Source organism: Hyperolius riggenbachi, chromosome 6 (assembly GCF_040937935.1).
Source record: "Hyperolius riggenbachi isolate aHypRig1 chromosome 6, aHypRig1.pri, whole genome shotgun sequence".
NCBI classification, from domain to species: Eukaryota; Metazoa; Chordata; class Amphibia; order Anura; family Hyperoliidae; genus Hyperolius; species Hyperolius riggenbachi.
Genome location: NC_090651.1, coordinates 131,271,848 through 131,298,060, shown reverse-complemented (window position 1 = coordinate 131,298,060; position 26,213 = coordinate 131,271,848). Strand labels below are relative to the sequence as shown.

At 43.6% G+C, this 26,213-nt stretch overlaps 1 protein-coding gene across 1 annotated transcript in view; it reads left to right on the top strand.

Annotated features, from left to right (window-relative positions):
- LOC137521114 (flavin-containing monooxygenase 5-like) overlaps positions 1-26,213 on the top strand; it is a 96,843-nt gene that overhangs the window by 35,345 nt on the left and 35,285 nt on the right. Inside the window, exons 2-5 of the mRNA XM_068239926.1 lie at positions 94-231; positions 4,087-4,275; positions 9,091-9,253; positions 21,502-21,644. Of these exons, the coding sequence (XP_068096027.1) occupies positions 100-231; positions 4,087-4,275; positions 9,091-9,253; positions 21,502-21,644 (627 nt within the window). The 5' untranslated portion in view covers positions 94-99. The remainder of the gene's footprint in view (positions 1-93; positions 232-4,086; positions 4,276-9,090; positions 9,254-21,501; positions 21,645-26,213) is intronic.

Genomic DNA, 26,213 nt, shown 5'->3' with positions numbered 1-26,213 from the left:
TGTCCTGTACAATTACAATTGTCTTATACAAATGAATGGTTATATTATGATTTTCTGCATTATGTTTATGTTCATTTCCTTTTTTTCTTTAAGCCCATCATGAGGAAAAAGGTTGCCGTGATAGGAGCTGGAGCAAGTGGCCTGGTAGCCATTAAATGCTGTTTGGACGAGGGTTTGGAACCAACTTGTTTTGAAAGAACTGAAGACATTGGCGGACTATGGAGGTTTAAAGTTAGTTCCCGAATGATATATTTTAGGCTAGGCTCACAGTGGGCTATTGCGGTGTGTCGTAAGGGCCGCATTGTAACACAGAACATCGCATTGCAATACAAAAACAATGCGACATTCACAGCGCGGCCATTGCAGTGCGTTTTGACAAAGTGCGGTATTTTAACACGTTGCATGCAGGGCGTTTACCGCATAACACTGGCTTTAACAGTACAGTGAAGCATACTATTCATCGGCTGTATGCTTTACTGTATGCGATACAATGCCCGGATAACGTATGGCACTGCTTTCCCATTGCGTTGCATTGCGCTCCACTGTTACAGGGAATGCAGTGCAACTCTCACTGTGAGCCTAGCCTTAAGCATGTGAATATTCTGTAGTGTATACATGACTAGAACACATACACTTAAACTTCTAAAAATAGGCCGGAAGATTCTGTATTTCTTGTGCTTGCTTCCCAAACTAAAGCAGTTCAACAGTTCCCATGAGTACACAAGCACATATTGAAGTTCTAGTTCATTGCACATTGATATAAATAGTGTATCAAAACTACCAACCCATGCAGACATATATGATGTCGGTTAGACAGGGCAGTGGACTAGTTGCTGTCAAGACAAAAATGCCTAATAATAAGATTAACATATCTCTCTCTCTCTCTATCTATCTATCTATCTATCTATCTATCTATCTATATATATATATATATATATATATACACAACGAAATTACTTTTCATGACAACCCCACGGTGCATATAGGGAACATAGTGATAGTAACAAGGAAGAGAAGAAATTATACAAGTATGCCAGGTATTACAGATGTTTAAACAATTTGTACACAGTGTAAATTATTTCATAGAGGATTCAGAGTTTATCAAGTTTATGGCGGATAGGAAAAAGCTGTCTTTCAGTCTGTTTGTGTGTGTGCGGATTGATCTAAAACGTTTACCTGATGGAAGGAGCTCAAACATGGCATTTCCAGGGTGAGTGTTGTCCTTGATAATGTTTTTGGCCCTTCTTAAGCTGCGAGTATTATACAAAAGTTCCAGTGATGGTAGTTCAGTGCCAATAATGGCTTCTGCTGTTTTAACAACTCGCTGCAGGGCTTCTCTAGTAGCCTTCGTGCAGCTGTTGTACCAGGCCGTCATGCAATTAGTCAGAACGCTTTCTATAGTGCATCTGTAGAAATTAACCAGCAGCTTCTGTGGGAGGTTAGCGCTCCTTAGTTTTCTCAGAAAGTAGAGGCGTTGTTGTGCTTTGCCAGTTAGAGCTAAAGCATTGTCAGCCCAGGACAGGTTCTCTGCGATGGTGACTCCCAAAAATTTTAAGCTGGAAACTCTCTCCACAGCCTCTGCATTGATCATTAGCGGTAGGTGAGTAGTCTTTTTGGTGGCCCTAAAGTCCAGAATAATTTCTTTGGTCTTCTTTGTATTTAATAACAGGTTGTTAATGTCGCACCATGCAGTCAGGTTCCTAACTTCTTCTCTGTATGCAGCTTCCTCATTGTCTGATATAAGCCCAATGACAGTCGTATCATCTGCAAACTTAACAATTACGTTTGAGGTATGGATAGGCTGGCAGTCATGGGTGAAAAGTGCATAGAGGAGAGGGCTTAATACACAGCCCTGTGGCACGCCAGTGCTCAGGGTAAGGGTGGAGGATGTCTGTTTTCCTAGTCTGACAGTTCCCGGATAGCATCTTGCGAGCAGCTGCTTGCGCGGGTAGCAGGGCAGCTTCCTGGTTCTGGGAGTCACCTGTATGTGACATGTGCGCTCACGCTGGAAGAGATTGCCGGTGTAGTGACAGAATGGGCAGCCCCGCAGATTGAGCAGCTCTGTTAGTTCTGCGCATGCAGCTGGACAACGTGCGTGCTACGTCATCCTCCAACGTTGAAGCTTGAATTCATTTACGAAAACTGTATACTTTAGTGCTGCTCTGCTCACTATCATTATACTCCACCCCTTGCCCGCCGCCCCTTCTGTCTTTTTTTCCCCTCCTGCTCCTGCTATATTCCCCCTCCTGCTTTAATAGCGAGATCAGGTGGTTGCTGCTGGACTGGACATCGGGGAGGGCAGTATGATGATAACAGTGGCGGGAGGCGGCCACAGCGTTTATAAACAATTCAGCAGCAGGAAAACGGGCATTCGCTTTAAATTGTCACGTTCTAATGACGTGTGGCCCGATGCTCTTGCACGTGATGACGTTTCATCCTTCAGCGTGCTGGGCTGCATTCGGGCTGCCCATTCTGTCATTACACCGGAGGAGGAACACACCGAGTAGTGGAGCGCATACGTCAGTCAGGTGACCCCGAACCAGGAAGCTGCCCTGCTACCTGTGCGAGCAGCGCTATCAGGGATTGCAGCAAACTTTGAATTGAAACAGGTTTTGCAAACGGACCTTTTCGCCATGGCTGCATACCTGGTACATCATTTAATGCTCTGCCTGGCACAAGAACTTACACCCGGCGCCTGACACCTGGTGTGACCCAGAACTAAGAAGCTGCTCTGCTACTCGCAAAAATGGATGGAGGAGGCATGTTTTGAAGAGGGGTAGTCTTATAGGACGAGTATATCCCAAACTCTATATTTCAACTGGAAAAGTTGGGGGGTCGTCTTATACGCCGGAATATACGATAATTGCAAAATAATAATAATGTGGAAGATGATGTATTTATAAGTAGACAGACCAGCATGTATAAACTGTAGCTTTGCACAGATAGTATCATCCACATTACTTATCTGTACCTGCTGCTCATAGCAACTAGTCATATTTAGAAAATATTAAAAGATATCTGAGGCGTAATGTCCGGATGAAATGGTGGCTACAGGCATCTGTGGGCAGGAGTCCTCATGCTTACTGCACCCCCTGTTTCTTGCCATCTGCCCCATTCATCTGTAAATGGCCCATTAGTGTGTGCAAGCGCTGGCTAAGCGGTTTGCCTCCTTGATCGAGCTGCCGTGCCCGAGAGCGTTCTGCAAATGTGTGGCTACGAGGCATAATGTAGTGCACATGCACAGAGCATTCCCAGCTACAGGAGTGTTGTCAAGGAGGCACACCACCGGGCTAGCACGTGCGCAGGAGAGTGCGACTTAGCCGACTCGTGTACACTAACAAGCCTTTTACAGAGGAATGGCGGACGATAGCAAGGAATGGGAGGTGCAGTAAGCATGAATACTCCTGCCCACAGATGCCTGTAGCCATCATTTCATTAGGACTTTATGCCTGGAGTGTCCTCAATGTGAACCTGAATTCTTGCACAGGACAGAAGGAAAATCGAGAAGAATGCACCTTGTATGCATTTAGAGAGTTTAGCTTGTTTAATTCCCCCTCATTTTGTCTAATAACAAGTTGTAATGTGATCTCTCCGCTATGTCACATGACTGCCATGGCAGAGATAAGCTCATTTGAAAGCACAGGATGTTAACAATATGTCTGCATGAATCCGGAAATAGAAACACTGTACATTTATTTTAGGGTGTGTATCAGCTGTAACAAGAAATGTTTTTTTTGTTTAAATGTTATTATGCTGTTGCATATCTTTTAGAGCAGAGAGGATGTTCTGAGTTCAGGTTCACTTTAAAGAGCACAAATAGAAAAACAGATAGCAGGAAAGCCGTTATTATATCAGCCTTTATTTCTGTTCATGCATTTATTCTATCAAGCTACTTATGATGATTAACAGACAATTGAATAGGTCAGCAATACACTGAACATTTGTTGGAAAATATGTCACCACCTTACACAGCAGTAATAACGCATAAGAGGAATCACGTTAAATAATATGCTAGGCAAGACTTGTTATATACAGTAGTGGAATTATGACAAGTAAATAACCTTTCTTCATTTTCATTTATTACAGGAAAATCCAGAGGAGGGCAGAGCAAGCATTTATAAATCTGTCATCATCAATACTTCCAAAGAGATGATGAGTTATAGTGACTTTCCAATTCCAGAGGACTTCCCTAATTTTATGCACAATTCCAAGATCTTGACATATTTCAAACTCTATGCTGACCACTTTCAGCTGACAAAGCATATCCAGTTCAAGGTAAGCATGCTACTGCTTAATAGAAACCTAAACTAATTAATAAAAAGCCAGTATAACTTACCTGGGGCTTCTACCGGCCCCCTGCAGCCGCCCTGTGCTCATGCTGTGACAAACCGACCCTCCGGTCCCCCGCTGTGACTCACTTTCGTTTACAGTGACTCAGTCGATGGCCACTGTGCCTCCGCGGTCCTGGCTGTGCACGTCCTCGATCGTGCACCTGTCGCCGGGAGCGGCCTGCACAGTGTAAGATTTTCTCATACTGTGTATGCGCAGGATGCTCTCAGCGATGGGGTTGTGATCGAGCACAGCCAGGGCTGCGCAGGCGTAGTGGCCATCGACTCGCTGAGTCTCCAGAAACGAAAGTGGGTCGCTGCGGAGACCAGAGGATCGGTTTGTTGTGAGGTGGGCACAGGGCAGTTGCAGGGGGTTGGTCGAAGCCCAAGGTAAATTTTAATGGCTTTTTTTCAATGACTTTAGGTTACCTTTAAAGGATACCCGATGTGACATGTGACATGATGAGATGGACATGAGTATGTAAAGTGCCTAGCACACAAATAACTATGCAGTGTTCCTTTTTTTCTTAATATGCCTGAAAGAGTTAAATATAAGGTATGTAAGTGGCTGACTCTGTCATGACTCGGACAGGAAGTGACTACAGTGTGACCCTCACTGGTAAGAAATTCCAACTATCAAACACTTTCCTAGCAGAAAATGGCTTCTGAGAGCAGGAAAGAGATAAAAAGGATCAATAGTTCATAAATTGTAGCTCTGGCGTACTTCAATGTATGTGTCATTGAGAAAAAACAATAAACCAGTTACAAATTCAAAAGTAGATTTAAACATAAAATAAAACTGTGGAATATCTTAAAAAGTCATTTTTAGGGGAAGGAAGATAGATACGATTGTTTATTTCATTAGTTTATTTTTGCCTCTCGTGTCCTTTAAAGATACAAATACACTAAAGGCATGTTTTCAGTGGCCAATTTGAAGGAATTCAAAGTGGAAACACCATTTTTTTTTGTGTTTGTTTTATTTTAAATAAAGCAGGGGAGGGTTAGATCTGCCTTGTATGCAGCCTTTTTCTCCACTGAGCAAAACTTCTCTCACTACCTTTTCAAGTCCTCAACCACATGAAGGAACGAGAATGTCTGCACACCACAGACAGCAGCAAAAACCTGATAAGAACCAATAAAACTGCTCACACCGTATATGATTTAGATGATCAGACATCATAAGGGATGAAACTGGCACTGAAATTATCAAATATTGGGTTGTATTCACTAAACTTTGGTACACTTTACATGTGGAGGTAGTGCATGTAAATGTATCCAGACGTTATGTAAACTACATAGTACACAACTAGTTGGTGGAACCAGGGCTGTTAAGTGGGTATAAAAATCATCCGACTCCTCAGTTTATGAAACCTCCAACTCCAGGTACCCAAAATTGCTCTGACTCCTTGACTCCAACTCGACAGCCCTGGCAGGGCTATGGAGTGGGTACAAACCTCATCCGATTCTAACCCGGACTCCTCAATTTATGAAACCTCTGACTCCAGGTATTCAAAAATTGCTCCGACTCCTGGACTGTGACTCCACAGCTCTACCAGCTATACTGTGCAGGGCAGTAGAGCACGCGCCATGTCTCTGGACATGGCATGTGCCATCCAACAAGCACTACGGCCAATCACAGTGGGGCGGGGCACAAGGGGGCACATGCAGATCAGATGGACGTAGCGCCATGGAAAATGTCAGCGGATAGGAGAAGGCATGTGCAGTGGCGTACCTAGGGCATTTGACACCCGGTGCTGGGTATTATAAGACACCCCCCCACCCAAAAAAAGGAGCAAGTGCAGCAAACTACGCATGCCACGGCAGGTAATGCCAGGTATAGGTGGCCCCAGTATAGGTAATACAGTTGCCCCAGGTATAGACAGCTAGTATAGTTGCCCCCAATTATAGCTGCCCCAGTATAAGTAGCTATTAAAGTTGCCCCCTCCCCAGTATAGGTAGTATAGTTGTCCGTAGTATAGTTGCCCTAGTATAGGTAGCTATTATAGTCACCCCCAGTATAGGTAGTATAGTTGCCCTAGTATAGTTGCCCCCAGTGTAGCTAGTATAGTTGCCCCAGTTTAGATAGTATAGTCGCCCCCAGTATAGCTAGTGTAGTTGCCACCCGTGGTGCAAGCGTAGCTGCCCCCATTAGCACAGTGTAGCCAGCATAGTTGCCCCCAGTGTAGCCAGCATAGTTGTCCCAAGTGTAGCCAGCCTAGTTGTCCCCAGTGTAGCCAGCATAGTTGCCCCATTAGCAAAGTTGCCCCCAGTGTAGCCAGCAAAGTTGCCCCCAGTGTAGCCAGCAAAGTTGCCCCCATTAGCATAGTTGTGCCCCTGTGTAGCCAGCATAGTTGCTGAAAGAGGGGCTAGAAGGAGGGGCAGTTGGGACAGCGACAGGGAGGGGGGCCAGAACCCCCCCTGCCTCACCAGGGTCCCCTCCTTTAGCTCTCTCCCCCTCCAGAATAGCGGTGGCGAGGCGGCACTGCAGGCAGGCAGAGGATTACTCACCTTCTAACTTCAACGTTCCAAGCGCTGGAACACAGCATCCCCTTGTCACAGATCTCTGCCTTTAATGCCCCCCACTGTGCTTCCGCCAATCAGGAAGCACAGTGGGCGGCATTGAAGGGCGGAGACCTGTGACAACGGGGATGCTGCGTTCCAGGGCTTGGAACGCGGAAGTTAGAAAGTGAGTAATCTTCCGCCCGCCCACCCGCAGCGCCGCCTCGCCGCCGCTATTCTGGAGGGGGAGAGAGCTGAATGAGGGGACCCAGGTGAAGAAGGGGGGGGGGGTGTTCTGGCCCCCCTCCCTGCCGCTGTGCCAGCTGCCCCTCCTTCTAGCGCTTCTTCCCCTCCTTCCTGCTCTGCCGATGTAGGGGCCAGGGGGGCTTGGCGACACCCCCTTGCCTGTCAATCACCCGTTGCACCACGCCTCCCTGCGCCCAATGATAGGAACGCCACTGGTCATGTGTGGGATCAGGAAAGGATTAAGATGAAATGGGGCCCTAGGCAAGATGGCAGTTTTTGACACAGCTGATGGTCACCTGGCTTTATTTGTACGATTTGGTGGGGGCTAGCATCCACCAGGCCCCTAGACTACCTCCAGGCCCTAGGCAACTGCTTAGAATTGCCTTGTGGATGATCTGTCTCTGTGGATGGAAGGACATACAGAAGACGACATACAGACATTCAGAGGGCAGCTTGAAAATGATTATTATAGATGCATGTGCTACATGAACAACATGCATGCTTTGCGTATGAGTTGTGCAAATTGCATAACAGGTTTTACCTAGTTTCCAAAACACCCGATAAAATTTACGTGTTGGGGTTTATTATTATTTTATTATTACACCGTTACATAATTGCATAGGGGTTGATTCACTGTAACAAATAGGGAGCGTTACCTACAATAGGGAGCGTTACCTACTGTGACGCTCGGTATCTCCTTTTTGTCCCCTTACTGCACGGTTAGCGTGCCTTTATCAGAGTTAATGTGCCTTATCAGAGTTAGCGTGCCTTATCGGAAATAGCGTGCCTTATCAGAGAAGCATAGCGAGCGCTACGAACGTATGCCTGCTAATTGGCAATGACAAGAGCTCCACTCATCCTGCCCTGAGCCCCTGCAGGTCCAATCACTTTAAAGGACATTATCCCTGCACTTTGATTGGCCCAATAGGCGGCCTGTCACTTGCCAGGAAACTTGACAGGCCGCCTATTGGGCTAGTCAAAGTGTTATAGTGAATCAACCCGATAGTTTGGTTAAAAAATGACATTTGTATTGATTTATAAAGCACCAACATATTCCATAGCTCTGCACAAAGTAAGAAACGAACATGGAGTACATACTAATACAGATTAAGGGAATACACCAATATACAAACACTTGCTTGGGTCGTATAAATCCACCACAAATGTGGCTAAAAGGACAGTGGATGGATTGGCAGTTGCAGGATTGAAGTTATGTACACACACCCGTAGAAAATGTTTCTTCCATGAAACCACAACAGCATGAATTTGTCACAATAAAGTTTCTCCTGGAGGCCTGTCTAAATGACAACAATCACATTGTTGACAATTCTTGAATCTTTTAACCATCCCTACTTTTTTTTTGCACTTTCTGGAGTATATAAATACATTTTTGTTGTTTTGAATATACACAACACTCGTGTGTGTCTGCTTGGAGGAGGTAAGTCCACCTCTGCCTCCTCATTTTAAACATTTTAGAATATTTTATCCTTTTGGCGCCTCTGTCTGCTTATACACATTTTTTCTGACATGACAGTGGTTAGATTTTCAGACCCTTTCCTCCAACAATATAGAATTTTTCTAAAACCATACTGCATTCGAAAACCTGAATTCTGCTGAAGACCACACTTCAGCACCTGAAGCACTGGACAGGGTCAAAGAGAGTTTACTCACTGGCGGTTCAAGACATGCTTCACGTCACTCCGATGCTTACTTCTTGGAAGAAGGAAACATCTGTGTCACCTGAAACGTGCCATGGAACGCAACCACATGACTGAACTACTGTGCACGGCATGATCCGGGTTTCAGAATAAGGAAACCTAGATTACAACAGCAACACTACTGTGTTAACCACATGGGCACACCAGCTACCAAAACAGGTGACATCACTCCACCAATGGTTATTCTGACCGATATCTGTGGCGTGAGCAATGAAATGTATCAGGATCAGCTGTGTTGGTGATGTTTTTTTTTTTTTTAAACTAGAGAGTTTACATTAACACCAGTATTACTCTTTCAGACCAATGTTTTAAACATTTCAAAGAGGCCAGATTTTGCCACAACTGGACAATGGGATGTCACAACTGAAAAAGACGGGAAGCAGGAGACGGCCATCTTTGATGCAGTCCTTATTTGTATCGGCCATCACTGTGAGGCCCACTACCCTCTGGATTCATTCCGAGGTCAGTTTGCAACATAGTTTTATTTCTGTCCATGTTGTTTTGTTACAATTAGGCATTTGTAATAAACTGACTCTGTGCTTGAAGACTGCACTAGTAGTAAAGATTAGAGATGGCCCAGCCTTGGAGAAATCATGGAGAAGCACATGATCAGTTTGATCAGCTGATAGATTTGTAAGGCTCTGATTTTCTGGTCATGATCATGTGTTAAACCAGGAAGTCATCACAGCAAATCAGAGGCTTACAAATCTATCAGCTGATCAAACTTATCATGTGCTTCTCCATGAGTTCTCCAAGGCTGGGCCATCTCTAGTAAAGATATACTCTCCAGGCAGGGACGGATCTAGTGGGGGGGCAAGCGGGTATCTTGCCCCAGGCGCAGTTTGTTGAATTCTTAAAAAGGCGGCAACATGAATGGCAGTTTAGGCGCCAAAACCTGACCTTTAGGCGCCAAAACCTGACCTTGCCCCAGGCGCAACTTGGTCTTGATCCGTCCCTGTCTCCAGGAACAGTTATTTTGCTATATTCTTTTATGAAATTGTGCAAAGTCATCAATGAAATGAGTATTCTTTAGTGCCCACTATACACAATTTAATAATATTTAACCACTTCACCACTGAGGGGGTTTACCCCCTGACCACCAGAGCAATTTTCACCTTTCAGCGCTCCTTCCATTCATTCGTCTATAACTTTATCATTACTTATCACAATTAAACGATCTATAGCTTGTTTTTTCCACCACTAATTAGGCTTTCTTTAGGTGGGACATTATGCCAAGAATTATTTTATTCTAAATGTGTTTTAATGGGAAAATAGGAAAAATCTGGGAAAAAATTAATTATTTTTCAGTTTTCGGCCATTATAGTTTTTAATTAATGCATGCTACTGTAATTAAAACCCATGAAATGTATTTGCCCTTTTGTCCCGGTTATAAAACTGTTATAAAATTGTCCCTATCACAATGTTTGGCGCCAATTTTTTATTTGGAAATAAAGGTGCATTTTTTTCAGTTTTGCATCCATCCCTAATTACAAGCCCATAGTTTATAAAGTAACAGTGTTGTACCCTCCTGACATAAATATTTAAAAAGTTCAGTCCCTAAGGTAACTATTTATGTATTTTTTTTATTGTACATTTTTTTATTTTTTTTTAATTACAAAAAAAAAAAAAATTGGGAGTGTGGGAGGTAATGAGTTAATTTTTTGTGTAAAAGTAATTTGTATGTGAAAAATGTGTAGGGTGTAGTTTTACTATTTGGCCACAAGATGGCCACAGTTACTTTTTGTTTTAATGCGACCTCCAAGCGTCCTTCCGGAAGCTTAGAGGAAGTACTTGGAGGCTGGGTAAGATCACAATGATCGCGCTGCCCATCGGAGAGCAGCGGATCATTGCGGGGCTTAGATCAACGAACGGGAATGGATTTTCCCATTCATTGATCTCCGGGCGAGCGGGCGGCTGCGTGTTTACTAGCGGCGGGCGGCGTGTTTACGAGCGGGAGCGCGGACAACGGCGGGAGTGTGCAAAGTACGGATTTCTCCATCCCTGGGGGTTAAAGGATGGAAAAAGGGACGGAGAAATTCGTGCGGGCGGGGGGAAAGTGGTTAAAGGAGATTTATTGTGAAAATGTATTTATGGATATAGGCTAGTGCTATATGGGATAGGCTCTCTACATATGGTACACGTACCTGTTATGATCATGTCTGCAGCGTTTACTGCTGGCTGCAGTGGTATTGCAAACCAAGCAGTTCTAATGTCATTACATGCATTTGCTTGCATAGTCTGGTTTGCACTTAAACTAGTTGCTGATTCCATCTCCAGTCGCTCTGAAGTTAATGACAGTTTAATATGCTTTTGTGTAAACAAACATTGTCTGCTGCAGTGGAGGGGCGGTCCCTTTCCTGCAGGCTGCATATCATTGTCTGCCTTTTCCTGCTATCAGCCTGTGATTAATTACCATTCACTTGTGTGGGAATCTGCAGGTCTGCTCCCATTGGATGACCTCAGTATAAAGAACTGCTTCCTGCAATGCCTCATGGGCTACCATAGTCTCAGATTCTATCTGTTACTCTGCTCGTGCCCCACCTCGTTCCTGGTCCGTGTGGACTGCGCTGACTCCTGCGAAGGGGTCAGCGAGTCCTCCTAGTTCTGCTCTTGTTCTAGAAGTTGTTACTTTGCTTGTCTTGTATTATATATTGGTTCATCGCCAATATATACGCATACTTGCACGTTTATTATTTTCCTTGTATTCGTGTTACGTTGATACATCAGTGTCGCTGATATATACGTACACGAACTGTTTATTTCCTGTGTTCAGTCAGTCTGCCTTCCAGCACTCTTTGGTAGTTTGCGCGTATCGTGAGCACCAGTGCTGAGGTAGTATCCTGTTCCTGGTCCTGTTTGTGGATTGCGTTCATCTCTGCGAAGAGATAGCGAATCCTTCTGAGTCCTGTTCCCTGTATTACTCCAGTCTTAGTCAGAGTTCCTGCTTATGTCATATATCGGTTCATTGCCGATATATACATATGTTAGTCAGACGTTACAAATAGTTTCATTGATAGCTGTAATTGTAATACGCTAGGAAATCATACTTATTGTATATTTATCTGTGTTACGTTCATCTATCTTGATCCTGCTATTTCCTGACTATCCTGTCCTGTCTTTGTGAGGCACGCCATCGCCGCAACGCATTGGCTGCCTCATTCCAGTCTGTCTGGTTTTGGACGCTTGTTGTCGCTAAGTAGCCGCTAGCTAGCAAGCGTTCATTCTGTCTACCTGTCCTGATCTCCTCAGTTCTGGTTTATGCGCTCAGCGCTACTTTGCGCTGAGACGTTATTACGAAAGTGTTGTTTGTGGCTGTTCGGATCTGCACCGGCTCTGTGCACCACAATCTCCTATTGGAGTCAGTCCTCTCCTCCACTAAACTGGGGATATCCTGATCCCTTGTGCTGGTGTGTGTACCTCCTTCACGTCAGCTTATGTGTTGTATGCTGACTGTGGAGATTACACCTCCAAGCTTAACAGTACCTCAGGGGGAACTTCTGATAGATCCATAGGGTACACATGCTTGAGAAAGTTAACTGTTTGCCGATCGCGTCACGCCGATGGGCGTGGCAGCCCCAGGACTGCCTAACGCCTATCAGCGTAAAGTCCTGGGGCAGCAGTTTGCATGAGATCGTGCGCAGGCTGCGCGCGTATCTCCTAGTTGGTGGGCGGAGTGACAGTCTCCAAGTGGTGGAGACTGTTAGATGGCAAAATTGCTGTCTTTGTACCCGTACAGTGCTGCGATCTACAGCAGCGCTGTACTGGGGACAGCCGAAAGACACGGCTGTCACCCTGTGTCCCACAGAAGCAATCCACTTTGATAGGCTGGCCAGGGGAGGGAGAAAGGGTGTGTAGTAAAAAAAAAAAAAAAAAAATACATATATTTATAAAAAAACAACAACAAATATTTATAACAAAATCAAACAAACCTGGGGGCGATCAGACCCCACCAACAGAGAGCTCTGTTGGTGGGGAGAAAAGGGGGGAAGAGTCAATTGTGTGCTGTGTTGTGCGGCCCTGCAGCTTGGTCTTAAAGCTGCAGTGGCCTATTTTACAAAAAAAGCCCTGGTCTTTAGGAGAGTTTAACACATGTAGAGTTTCAAAGTATGATCATTGAAATAAATCCTATATAAACAGTAACACTAAATTAGAATTGTAGCTAACTAAACACTAGGAAATTGTTTAGAAACAATTACCATGTACCATTATTGAATGTCTGTGTCATGGGGTACATGAGATACTGTATTTTTCGCCTTATAAGATGCACTTTTTCGCCCCCAAAAGTGGATCGATTGAAAAAAAATTTGCATACGCGTTTACACGATCACAAAGCAAAAATGCACAGAAAAGGGGCATTTTTTGGTGCGTCTTTTAAGACGAAAAATATGGTAATCTTTGTTATGCCAGGGGACACTTGGTGAGCACAGGCTTTCAAAAGGGGTACGTACCAGCCAAGTGATGTGTGTCAGTTTCTGTGGGGACGGAAGGAGAGGTAACAGCATAGCACATAATGGAGCAGCTTCTGGCTGGCAGAGAAGAAAGCAATGTGCTTTAACCCCTTCTCCACCGCCGGATCGTGTATTTACGCCTCCCTGCACACTGCTTCACAACCAGGGGTGTAAATACACGTACGCGCGTTGTTTACCTCGCCGCTCAGAATCGCCGCACTGCTGCCGCTCATTTCCACCGCAGTTCCGCCGCAAAATTGATCAGGGACTGGGAACAGCTTGTTCCTGTCCCGATCGCTGTCCCTGCGATTAATGAAAAGCCAGCATCCTGCTGACACCGGCATTTCATTCACGTAAACCAGGTATGTCAAACCGGTCCTACGAGGGCCAAGATCCTCACACATTTTTGATACGACTCAAATGAATTGATGGGTCTAAAGGTGGGTACACACGTCAGATAAAAGTCTTTGGAAAATGAAAGATCACAGACCAATTTTACCCCCTTTCATGTAGTATGAGAGCCATACTCTACACAGTCTATTCTATGGAGCTGAACTCTCCATCAGATAAAATCTTTGCAAGATGCTGCACACAAAGACCGCTGTACACATGCAACAGATCAGTATCTGCAAAAGATCTGTTCCTGCAAAAGATCCATTCCTGCAAAACGCATTCATAGTCTATGATATCTGCAGATCTCATACACACCTTGTTTAACGGACAATTATCTGTAGATCAGATCCACCAGGTTGGATCTTCAGATCGGCAGATAATTGCCTGATCTGAAGATGAATGTCCATTAAACAAGGTGTGTATGGGATCTGCAGATATCATAGACTATGAATGCATTTTGCAGGAATGGATCTTTTGCAGGAACAGATATTTTGCAGATATTGATCTTTTGAATGTGTACAGCATCTTTGTGTGCAGCATCTTGCAAAGATTTTATCTGATGGGGAGTTCAGCTCCATAGAATAGACTGTGTAGCGTATGGCTCTCATACTACATGAAAGGGGGTAAAATTGGTCTGTGATCTTTCATTTTCCAAAGACTTTTATCTAACGTGTGTACGCACCTTTAATCAGGAAAGGTGTGGTCCATCAGGTAGAACACATTCCTTTCTTTCTCAGTCCATGCTAAACACTGGCATGGATCTGGCCCTCCAGGCCTGGAGTTCGACACATATGTCGTAAACAGATACTGTCACGGACGGTTGCGTTGCCGCAGACGCGTCCTTGAACCGCCCGTGAAGAAAATGCGACCGCAATAGATTCTCTGCATCGATCGCGATTAAGATTGATAGAATCTGGTCTCTCTCTTCCTCTCGACAGAGAACTAGCAGTAACTTAGGTGTAGGGTGCTGTCACGTAACAGCCGTGAGAAACGTGGGTGAATCTGGAAGATTTGCGGTCGATTTTTCTGATTTCCTGGTCAGATGTGCGCAGTCATGGCAAGCGATCAGAAACTGACATTTCTTAGTTTAAAAGACTGTTGTTTTTTTTCTCCTTCCTTCCACCAAAAGGCAGGAGCCTGCTGCAGAGTGTCCCCGGCCCCCAGCTGTGCTAATAGCCCATCCATCAGATGAAGTTGATAAGCAGCATGGCAGAACCAATTTATTTGGGAAAAAGACATACTCTCCGGCTACAATCCCAGCAGGGGAGCTGACACATAGCTTGCTGCCCCCAAGCTTCAAAAGAGCCTTCGCCTGGGAATGACCTGCTGTAAATCCCAGATGTTTATAATATTCCATAAACTGCTATGTGTCATATTTCCTGTATTGCCAGGCTGGCAGACCCTCCAAACTAACAGAGCATGCTGGGCCCTGTCTGGCACTGGTTCTGAGAAAGTTTCAGAACATTCTGAGGTAAAGACTGCCAGTAAGGCAGTTCGAAAGTGCCCTGATGATACCACAGGAGTCCCACCCTTAATGTCTGGTATCAGGGCGCTGGGTAAATCGGGACAGATCTGAAAATGTTAGTAAATCTGCCCTGACCTGTACGGTTCTGTGAGAAAGAGCCCATATATGGTTAGATATGACTTCTGGTCTCCAGGACAAGGGGAGGACTCCTCTCATATTCTAAGGGGGTGTGTGGCTCCCGCCCTCACTCCCTCCTACTGGATCAGGGGCATAAGAATGGCAGATGAGCTAAACTCAGTGTCCTTCACTTTGAACATCATCGTGATTATATCCTTGCCAGCTTGAGGACATGCTGGCACCTGGTTTGTTTGGACTTTGAACTGAACTGAAACAAAGGAACTTTACAGGTTTTCCCAGAACGGACATCTTTCCAGGAACTAAGTATTTTCTCCCTTTTTATTTTCATACTGGCTATTAATGTTTCCATAATTGTTGATTTTAATGATTTTCTGTATATATTAATTATTTATATTGCATTAATAAACCGACGCTATCGTCAGTTGTTTGTTCAGCTACCCTATTATTCAGCCATACAGAAACTGAACCCAGACTTCTGGAGAGACACTTCTTTTGTTGCTAGCTAGACAGAATAGTGTGTTTAACCATTTTTATTTGTAGATCTAGGCTCAGCCAGTCAGTGAGTTCCTCTGTCTCAGAAAACAGAGGTGGTGGCAGTTATACCCTGAAATAGTGTGTAATTCGTAATTACCGTAACCCACAGGCTCCCTTCTGGTCGGTCTGCTGCCAAAACTCCAGCGGTTTCTGCGCACTGATCGTGACCACAGCTTGCATGGTCTGTGTGCTGAAACCGATTGGAAGGCATTTGCGGTCTGGCCACGAGGGGTCCTGTGACAGATACACTAACTACTTCCGAGTACTGTTTACTCGGCAGTTAAGTGCAGTGCCATCTTGTGGCCAAAAAGTAAAATGCACTCAAACATACACACACATACACCCACATACACTTTATATATAGTTATACATACATTTTATTACATTTTAACTCATTACATTCCTACACTATAGTTACCCAAATAAAAAAATTAAAAAGACAATTTAATAATAATAATAATAATAATAATAATACAAAAAAAATTGTTAACTTAGACTTTTTAATATGTTAATGTCAGGAAGGAATATTACTGTTAATTTTGCAAATAAAGTATTTTACACACACACACACATATATATGTATATATATATATATATATATATATATATATATGTATATGTATATGTATATATATATATATATATATATATATATATATATATATATATATATATATATATATATATATATATATATATATATAAAATTAGAAATCTCTAAACTGAAAAAATGCACCTTTATTTCCAGATAAAATATTGGCGCCATACATTGACCTAGGGAAATATTTTAAATGTTGCAATAACCAGGATAAATGGGCAAATACAATGTGTGGGTTTTAATTACGGCAGCATGTTTTATTTTAAAACTATAATGGCCAAAAACTGAGAAATAATGAATCTTTTTCATTTTTTTCTTATTATTCTTAGCAAAAAGTACCACCCAAAGAAAGCCTTATTAATGGTGAAAAAAACAATATATAGATAATTTCTATGTGATTAATAACGATAATGTTATTAGCGAATTAATGTTAGTTAGTGTTGAGCTTTTTTTGAAGCAATTTTTTTTATTATTCCTGGTGCTTGGGTGGGCGTTTTTGTGTGAAAAGGGCTTTTCTAAGCGCTTTTCCCAAGGTTTTTTTTTTAATTCACTCCATGATGCAGGTCAGGAAATGAACTCTTTGACCCGGAAAAGAATAAATACAATGTATTTTTTCTTTAAAAACGCGAACGCAATCACTGCACAAAGCTATTTTGTGAGCATTTTGCGTTTTTCCTATACCTTCCATTAGAGCAAAATCGCCCCAAAAATGGTACAGGCACCACTTTGCTGCATGCACAGCGCACTAACCGTGCTGATATGAACCGTCTCATAGACATTCATTGCACAAGCATTTTGTGGGCGATTTTAAGAATCGCCTGCGCTTGAAAAAAGGCCAAAAATGCCCCTGGTGTGAACAAGCCCTCAAAGTGGATCTCCAGCCTAGGGTAAAAATGGAGCAGGCTACCTCTAGTTACCTGAGCTTCCTTGCCCTATTAAGCTACCCCGCATCACTCCACTTCCGGCATGTGGCCCCTCCTCCCCTCTTTCCACGGAGAAAACGTCAAGTTGTTTACTACAGTAAATATCTTGGTGTTTTTCTCTGGGGAGAGGGAGGTGGGGCCACGTGCTGGAAAGTCGGATGATGCTGGGTCTTCAGGATGGCTTAGCGGGGCAAGGCAGCGTCGGTAACTTTCTTTTACAGGTACTAAATTTTTACTTTAAGCTGGAGATCCATTTTAAGCAATACCATTTTCCTGGCTGTCCTGCTTATCCCCTGCTTCTAATACTTTTAGTCATAGACCCTGAACTAGCTTGCAGAAGATCAGGTGTTTCTGTGACAATATTGTCAGAACTGACAAGATTAGCTGCATGCTTGTTTCTAGTGTACTTCAGACACTACTGCAGTCAACTGGTATTGTTTAAGAAGAACCAAATATGGCAGCCTCCATATCACGCTCACCTCAGGTTTACTTTAAGAGCCATATTATGTGCTGAAACAAGGCTTACGAGTTTCAGTCTAAACACAAATAAAGGGCTTCGTATTGATAAACAGTTGGGATGCGCAAACAGGATCACATTTTTGTTAGCTTGATGTTTATGCCTTGAAGATACAGGAACATAATGTGGTTTTTTTTTTTTTGCTTTTGTATTTATGCAAATTAGCATATGAACATCAAAGGTATGCACAGGGATAAAGGTTAAATCATTAATGTGCAATAATCTTCTCCATTGCAAGTAAACATTTTTGTATTATTAAAGAGACTCCGTAACAAACATTTCATCCGGTTTTCTTCCATCCTACAAGTTCCAAAATCTATTCTAATGTGCTCTGGCTTACTGCAGCACGTTCTACTATCACCATCTCTGTAATAAATCAACTTATCTCTCTCTTGTCAGACTTGTCGGCCTGTGTCTGGAAGACTGCCAAGTTCTTCAGTGTTGTGGTTCTGTGATGCATCTCCCCCCTCCAGGCCCCTCTCTGCACACTGCCTGTGTGTTATTTAGATTAGGGCAGCTTCTCTCTGCTCTATTATCTTTTACAAGCTGGATAAATCCTCCTCTGAGCTGGCTGGGCTTTCACATACTGAGGAATTACATACAGGCAGAGCTGTCTGCACTCTGCAGGAAGAAACAGCCTGACACTTCAGTGGATGAAAGCAGCAGGGGGAAAGAAACACACAAATGATCTCTTGAGATTAAAAAGGAAGGCTGTATACAGCCTGCTTGTGTATGGATGTATTTTCTATGTGTGGACACACTGTATATCAACCTACTTCCTGTTTTGGTGGCCGTTTTTGTTTGTTTATAAACAAACTTTTTAAAACTGTTTTTAACCACTTTTAAGGAGGAGCGGCGAAATTGTGTCAGAGGGTAATAGGAGATGTCCCCTAACACACTGGTATGTTTACTTTTGTGCGAATTTAACAATACAGAGTCTCTTTAACTACTGTATTTATTACTTCGCTGGCTGGGTTTGCAAAGCTCTCTTTCAGTGCCAGTGTCAAATGCTACTTGCCATAAGGAGAAAAGTGCTGAGCTGCTCAAACTTCTCCCTATCCAATCATCACCTACGTGAAGTAGCCAGTGAGCAACTGTGAGGGGCCACCAGCTAGAATATCATTTTAAATACAGAACTGACCATACCTGCAGTACTTCCTCCCTTTGTTCCAGGGGAGAGGACAAATGGAGGCCTTGGTCAATGCCACATTATCGCTCTATGGTGGGAAATCAACTATTCGCTTGGGAGCTCCAAATTTTGTGCACAAATCACTGATTTGAATTTTACAAAATAAATTTCTCTGAAACAGCTACAGTACATTTGAAAATTGTATGAATAATAACACAATCCCCTACTAGCCAATGAAAAACCTGGAAGGACGAAATAGGGATTTAAAGAGGAACTATCAAAGAAACTGTCATTCTGTAAACCCTACATAAAGAGGAACTATCAAAGAAACTGTCATTCTGTAAACCCTACATACCTATATAGCTTTTATCCAGCAACAATAGAAAGGTTTTCAAAAGTCTCTGATCACAGCCTGTGTAAAATAAATAAAGGCTTTATCATCTTTTCATTTTTTGTGTACGAAGAAAATTATTATGGCTCTGTACAAATGAACAAGCTGACCCATCATTGCATTCCAGCGGTTCTGGAGGTGTAAAAAAGGAAAAAGTTTGCGCTTGTGTGGATGAATGTGTTGTTGCTAGAGGTGGGGTCGGCTCAGACCCAATAATGAAGGAGGAAATGTGTATAGTACCTCAGCGCAAAAAAAGGGTGTGGAACTTGCCCCGGGCTATGCAAGCCCACTCGAGATGTAAGCAGATGACAGTACAGTACCTTAACCACCCTGGCGTTCTATTAAGATCGCCAGGGCGGCTGCGGGAGGGTTTTTTTTAAATAAAAAAAAAAATATTTCATGCAGCCAACTGAAAGTTGGCTGCATGAAAGCCCACTAGAGGGCGCTCCGGAGGCGTTCTTCCGATCGCCTCCGGCGCCCAGAATAAACAAGGAAGGCCGCAATGAGCGGCCTTCCTTGTTTTGCTTACATCGTCGCCATAGCGACGAGCGGAGTGACGTCATGGACGTCAGCCAACGTCCTGACGTCAGCCGCCTCCGATCCAGCCCTTAGCGCTGGCCGGAACTTTTTGTTCCGGCTACGCTGGGCTCAGGCAGCTGGGGGGACCCTCTTTCGCCGCTGCTCGTGGCGGATCGCCGCAGAGCGGCGGCGATCAGGCAGCACACGCGGCTGTCAAAGTGCTGGCTGCGTGTGCTGCTCTTTATTTGATGAAAATCGGCCCAGCAGGGCCTGAGCGGCAGCCTCCGGCGGTGATGGACGAGCTGAGCTCGTCCATACCGCCCGGCTGGTTAATAGAGGTTACATCTAGCTGCCCAAATACTTGCTGCAATCCCGATCTCTGTATTTCAAGTAATCCCGATATCACAGCAGCGGGGATAAGAGCTAGCTCGCTCTACCACTTCCTGTTTCCGGTCCGTCAAACCCTACTGCCAGTTCTGGAGGTGTGTTAAGCTTCTAAGGGTTCTGGGGGTGTATTTAGTTTCTAAGGGTAACAATGGTTAATTTGCATATATTCAGCAGTGATGCACTGGGAGACATCTCAAGCTCACTCCAACCTGAATTATCGCAAATTCTTTCTGTTTTAAAAAAGCAAACTTTTGTTTTTCTTGTGCGAAGAACAAATGACATGTACAGTGATCAGTTTTCACTGTGGGTATTACTATGGAGGACTGTGTCCAGCACATCCAGCATACAGAGACAGCCCTCACTGGCTGTAATCATGTGACCGGAATCTCTTCAGAATGATAGAAAGCAGAACTATAGCATCAATATAGTGTGTAAATAGCTCATCAGCTGCTCCTGTGTCTCTCTCTGTTTCACGCAGTATAAAGTAAACAAAAATTACAGCCAGGAAGAGCTCATTCTGAATGGGGGGTGTAAGCATGCAAAAACAGGAATACAGTGCAGGTCCTTCTCTTCAGATCCTTTCTCTGTAGCTGAAAAATCTCTCACTTGTTCTCATATGATCTGTGAAAAAGCAGTGTGTGTGGGCAGTGCAGAAACAAACAGTAAATTATTCCTCTGTGAATAACAACAGAGAAGTGGAACCTATCCACATGGTACAGGCCCTGTCTTCCTGACGCCGGCTTTGTTACAAAAGCTGATAAAGCGTATTGCCCTTTGCTAGTAATTACTGGAAATATATGTGGCATTTAGAATTTTGGTTAACTTTGATTGTTGTCCTTTAAAGGGGAACTGAAGAGAGAGGTATACGGAGGCTGTCATGTTTATTTCCTTTTAATCAATACCAGTTGCCTGGCAGCCCTGCTGGTCTATTTCTCTGCAGTAGTATCTGATTAAAACCAGAAACAAGCATGCAGCTAGTCTTGTCAGATCAGACTTATAAGTCTGAACCACTGAAACACCTGATCTGCTGCATGCTTGTTCAGGGGCTATGGCTAATAGTATTAGAGGCAGAGGATCAGCAGGGCTGCCAGGCAACTGGTATTGTCTAAAAGGAAATAAACATGACAGCCTCCATATACCTCTCTCTTCAGTTCCCCTTTAAGTTATTTTAAACACACTTACCGTAAATATTAATTAATTAACAGTTGAGTATCTTTCAAATTCACAAAGTAGGAAGGTAATAATACATCTACACTTGTCTATGACAGGTATCAAGAATTTTAAAGGGCGTTACCTTCATAGTCGGGATTACAAGAACCCTGAAGAATTTGCAGGTCAAAGAGTCATTGTAATTGGTATTGGAAATTCTGGTGGAGACATTGCTGTGGAGCTCAGCAGGACAGCATCTCAGGTATGAGTCTCTGAATGTACATAAAAAAGTCACCATGTTAAAGGACACCTGAACTGATTCATAAAATTCTAAAATAAAAATGCAAATTTGTCTCCTGCACTTTAGACCTACAAATACCTAGAACACTCTCAGCCACAGCTACTGTACCAAGCCAGGCGAGAAAGCAGACATATAGAGAGCATGGAGTGGGACAGGGCATGTGCCACAGGAGGAGGCCATTTAAAGAGGAGCTGTCAGCTGCACTATCTCAGAAAAAAACCAAACCACGTATATACAGTGGGTTGCAAAAGTATTCGGCCCCCTTGAAGTTTTCCACATTTTGTCACGTTACTGCCAGAAACATGCATCAATTTTATTGGAATTCCACATGAAAGACCAATACAAAGTGGTGTACATGTGAGAAGTGGATCAAAAATCATACATCATTGCAAACTTTTTTTTACAAATCAATAACTGCAAAGTGGGGTGTGCGTAATTATTCGGCCCCCTGAGTCAATACTTTGTAGAACCACCTTTTTCTGCAATTACAGCTGCCAGTCTTTTAGGGTATGTCTCTACCATCTTTGCACATCTAGAAACTGAAATCCTTGCCCATTCTTCTTTGCAAAACAGCTCCAGCCCAGTCAGATTAGATGGACAGCGTTTGTGAACAGCAGTTTTCAGATCTTGCCACAGATTCTTGATTGGATTTAGATCTGGACTTTGACTGGGACATTCTAACACATGGATATGTTTTGTTGTAAACCATTCCATTGTTGCTCTGGCTTTATGTTTAGGGTCATTGTCCTGCTGGAAGGTGAACCTCCGCCCCAGTCTCAAGTCTTTTGCAGTCTCCAACAGGTTTTCTTCCAAGTTTGCCCTGTATTTGGCTCCATCCATCTTCCCATCAACTTTGACCAGCTTCCCTGTCCCTGCTAAAGAGATGCACCCCCCGAGCATGATGCTGCCACCACCATATTTGACAGTGTGGATGGTGTGCTCATAGTGATGTGCAGTGTTAGTTTTCTGCCACACATAGCGTTTTGCATTTTGGCCAAAAAGTTCCATTTTGGTCTCAACTGACCAGAGCACCTTCTTCCACATGGTTGCTGTGTCCCCCACATGGCTTGTGGCAAACTACAAATGGGACTTCTTTTGCTTTCTGTTAACAATGCCTTTCTTCTTGCCACTCTTCCATAAAGGCCAACTTTGTACAGTGCATGACTAATAGTTGTCCTATGGACAGAGTCTCCCACCTGAGCTGTAGATCTCTGCAGCTCGTACAGAGTCACCATGGGCCTCTTGACTGCATTTATGATCAGCGCTCTCCTTGTTCGGCCTGTGAGTTTAGGTGGATGGCCTTGTCTTGGTAGGTGTACGGTTGTGCCATACTCCTTCCATTTCTGAATGATCGCTTGAACAGTGCTCCGTGGGATGTTCGAGGCTTTGGAAATCTTTTTGTAGCCTAAGCCTGCCTTAAATTTCTCAATAACTTGATCCCTGACCTGTCTTGTGTGTTCTTTGGACTTCACGGTGTTGTTGCTCCCAATATTCTCTTAGACAACCTCTGAGGCCCTCACAGAGCAGCTGTATGTGTACTGACATTAGATTACACACAGGTGCACTCTATTTAGTCATTAGCACTCATCAGGCAATGTCTATAGGCAACTGACTGCACTCAGATCAAAGGGGGCCGAATAATTATGCACACACCACTTTGCAGTTATTTATTTGTAAAACATGTTTGGAATCATGTATGATTTTCGTTCCACTTCTCATGTGTACACCACTTTGTGTTGGTCTTTCATGTGGAATTCCAATAAAATTGATTCATGTTTGTGGCAGTAATATGACAAAATGTGGAAAACTTCAAGGGGACCGAATACTTTTGCAACCGACTGTAAGTAGATAAATACTTGCTCTACTTACATAACATATGTATTGCACTGTCCACGTTTTGATTTTAGTGAATTTTCTACAGTAAAAAAAGCATTTCCCATTTTAACTGTGGTTATTTTGAAGCCAATTCTGATGTCATTTCCTCCCTTACTCTCCTCTGCCTGATTGTGTATGCATAGCCCGCCTTTCAAAGAGGAACAGAGGTGTGGGAGGGGAAAACAGGAGGGAAAGAGGATTCAGCCAATCAGGCTGCATTAGTTAAGTCTGAGGGGAAGTAGAGAAGCAAAATAGGACAACTCAGCATGCCCTGCATTTTACTTTTTGTGTACCAAATTGTGTATGTACAAAATAAGTCCTCAGGAATGATCATTTATCAACAAGCATTAGCTTTTATTACTTGTTTACTAGATAAAAATTAAGATTTGATTTTTTATTTTATGCCCGACAGTTACACTTTAACTGTTTTCCCTTGCAGTCATAATTGGACATCAGAGTGATGCAGGGTTGGGAAGGTTTATGAAATCAGGTGACCAGGCCCTTACAATATGTTTATTTGAGTATTTCTTTGGTCAGTTTAGAGGTCCTTTAGGAAAATAGCTATGGAATTGCAATTATTTTGAAGTAAATCTGTGACTGACCACAAGAGCTGATGTAGCTATGAGTAAATTTTTTTTAAATATTATTATTATTTACTTATATAGCACAAGCATCTTCCATAGCACTGTAGGACAAACAGACAATAGTGTGGATATATAGGGCTCGATTCACAAAGCGGTGATAACTCAGTTATCACGCCTAAAAGACTTTAGGCGTGATAAGCCGTGCAAAGCTGAGTTAGCACCGCTTTTGCTCTTTATCGCGCGCAAAGTCCCGCGCGCAAAGTTTTGCGCGCGCAATCGCGCAATTCCGCGCGCAGCGCCCATAGGCTTTAATGGGCACATCGCGCGAACTGCACTGTGCGCCGGGCGATTGCGCGCACAAAACTTTGCGCGCGGAACTTCGCGCGAGTTTCATTTTATCACGCCTAAACTGAGTTTAGGCGTGATACAGGGGTTTTCACAGGCGTGCAAACACTTTGCACCGCTTTGTGAATCAGGCCCAGAGTATACTGTAGCGCTGTGTTGTCCGCAAAGATAGTTATCTTCAATGTCCCATAAAGGCAGGGGTGCAGCTAAGTTTTTTGTGGCCCCAAGCGGACTGTAGTAAGTGGCCCTACCCTGCGGCGCGCGAAGCATAAGTGGGCGTGGCCATGACATGTGGGTGGAGCAGGAGGGCGGATTGGGGCGGGGCTGTTTGCGGGGAAAAATGGATGTGGGGGTGATTGAGGCGCGCGTAGCGCGCCGCGCCGAAAGATGGGCATGGCCATGACATTGTATGGGCGGAGCTTAACCGTAGCACAGCAAATATAGCCAACTATGACCATTAAATAATAAATGCAGCAACAGTTACCCCAGAAACCAGAAAATAAAAACGCAATTTGGGCCACATTTCAGCAGAAATCAAACGCAATTAGGGCACAGTTCAGCAGAAATCAAACGCAATTAGGGCACATTTTCAGCAGAAATCAAACGCAATTAGGGCACATTTTCAGCAGAAATCAAATGCAATTAGGGCACATTTTCAGCATAAATCAAACGCAATTAGTACACATTTTCAGCATAAATCAAACGCAATTAGGGCACAGTTCAGCAGAAATCAAACACAATTAGGGCCACATTTTCAGCAGAAATCAAACGCAATTAGGGCACAGTTCAGCAGAAATCAAACGCAATTAGGGCACATTTTCAGCAGAAATCAAACGCAATTAGGGCACATTTTCAGCAGAAATCAAACGCAATTAGGGCACATTTTCAGCATAAATCAAACGCAATTAGGGCACAGTTCAGCAGAAATCAAACACAATTAGGACCACATTTTCAGCAGAAATCAATCGCAATTAGAGCACAGATCAGCAGAAATCAATCGCAATTAGAGCACAGATCAGCAGAAATCAATCGCAATTAGAGCACAGTTCAGCAGAAATCAATCGCAATTAGAGCACAGTTCAGCAGAAATCAATCGCAATAAGAGCACAGATCAGCAGAAATCAATCGCAATTAGAGCACAGATCAGCAAAAATCAATCGCAATAAGAGCACAGATCAGCAGAAATCAATCGCAATTAGAGCACAGATCAGCAGAAATCAATCGCAATTAGAGCACAGATCAGCAGAAGTCAATCGCAATTAGAGCACAGATCAGCAGAAATCAATCGCAATAAGAGCACAGATCAGCAGAAATCAATCGCAATTAGAGCACAGTTCAGCAGAAATCAATCGCAATAAGAGCACAGATCAGCAGAAATCAATCGCAATTAGAGCAAAGATCAGCAGAAATCAATCGCAATAAGAGCACAGATCAGCAGAAATCAATCGCAATTAGAGCACAGATCAGCAGAAATCAATCGCAATAAGAGCACAGATCAGCAGAAATCAATCGCAATTAGAGCACAGTTCAGCAGAAATCAATCGCAATTAGAGCACAGTTCAGCAGAAATCAATCGCAATTAGGGCTGCAAAAAAAAGAATTTACTCACCTGGCACTGAAGTCTTCTCTCCCCGTCTCCTCTCCTGGCCGGCTCCTCAGGCGCGCAGTTTCCAGTTCCCACGGAGCTCCCTCCCTCCTCCAATCTCCCGCGCTGATTCATGCAGGG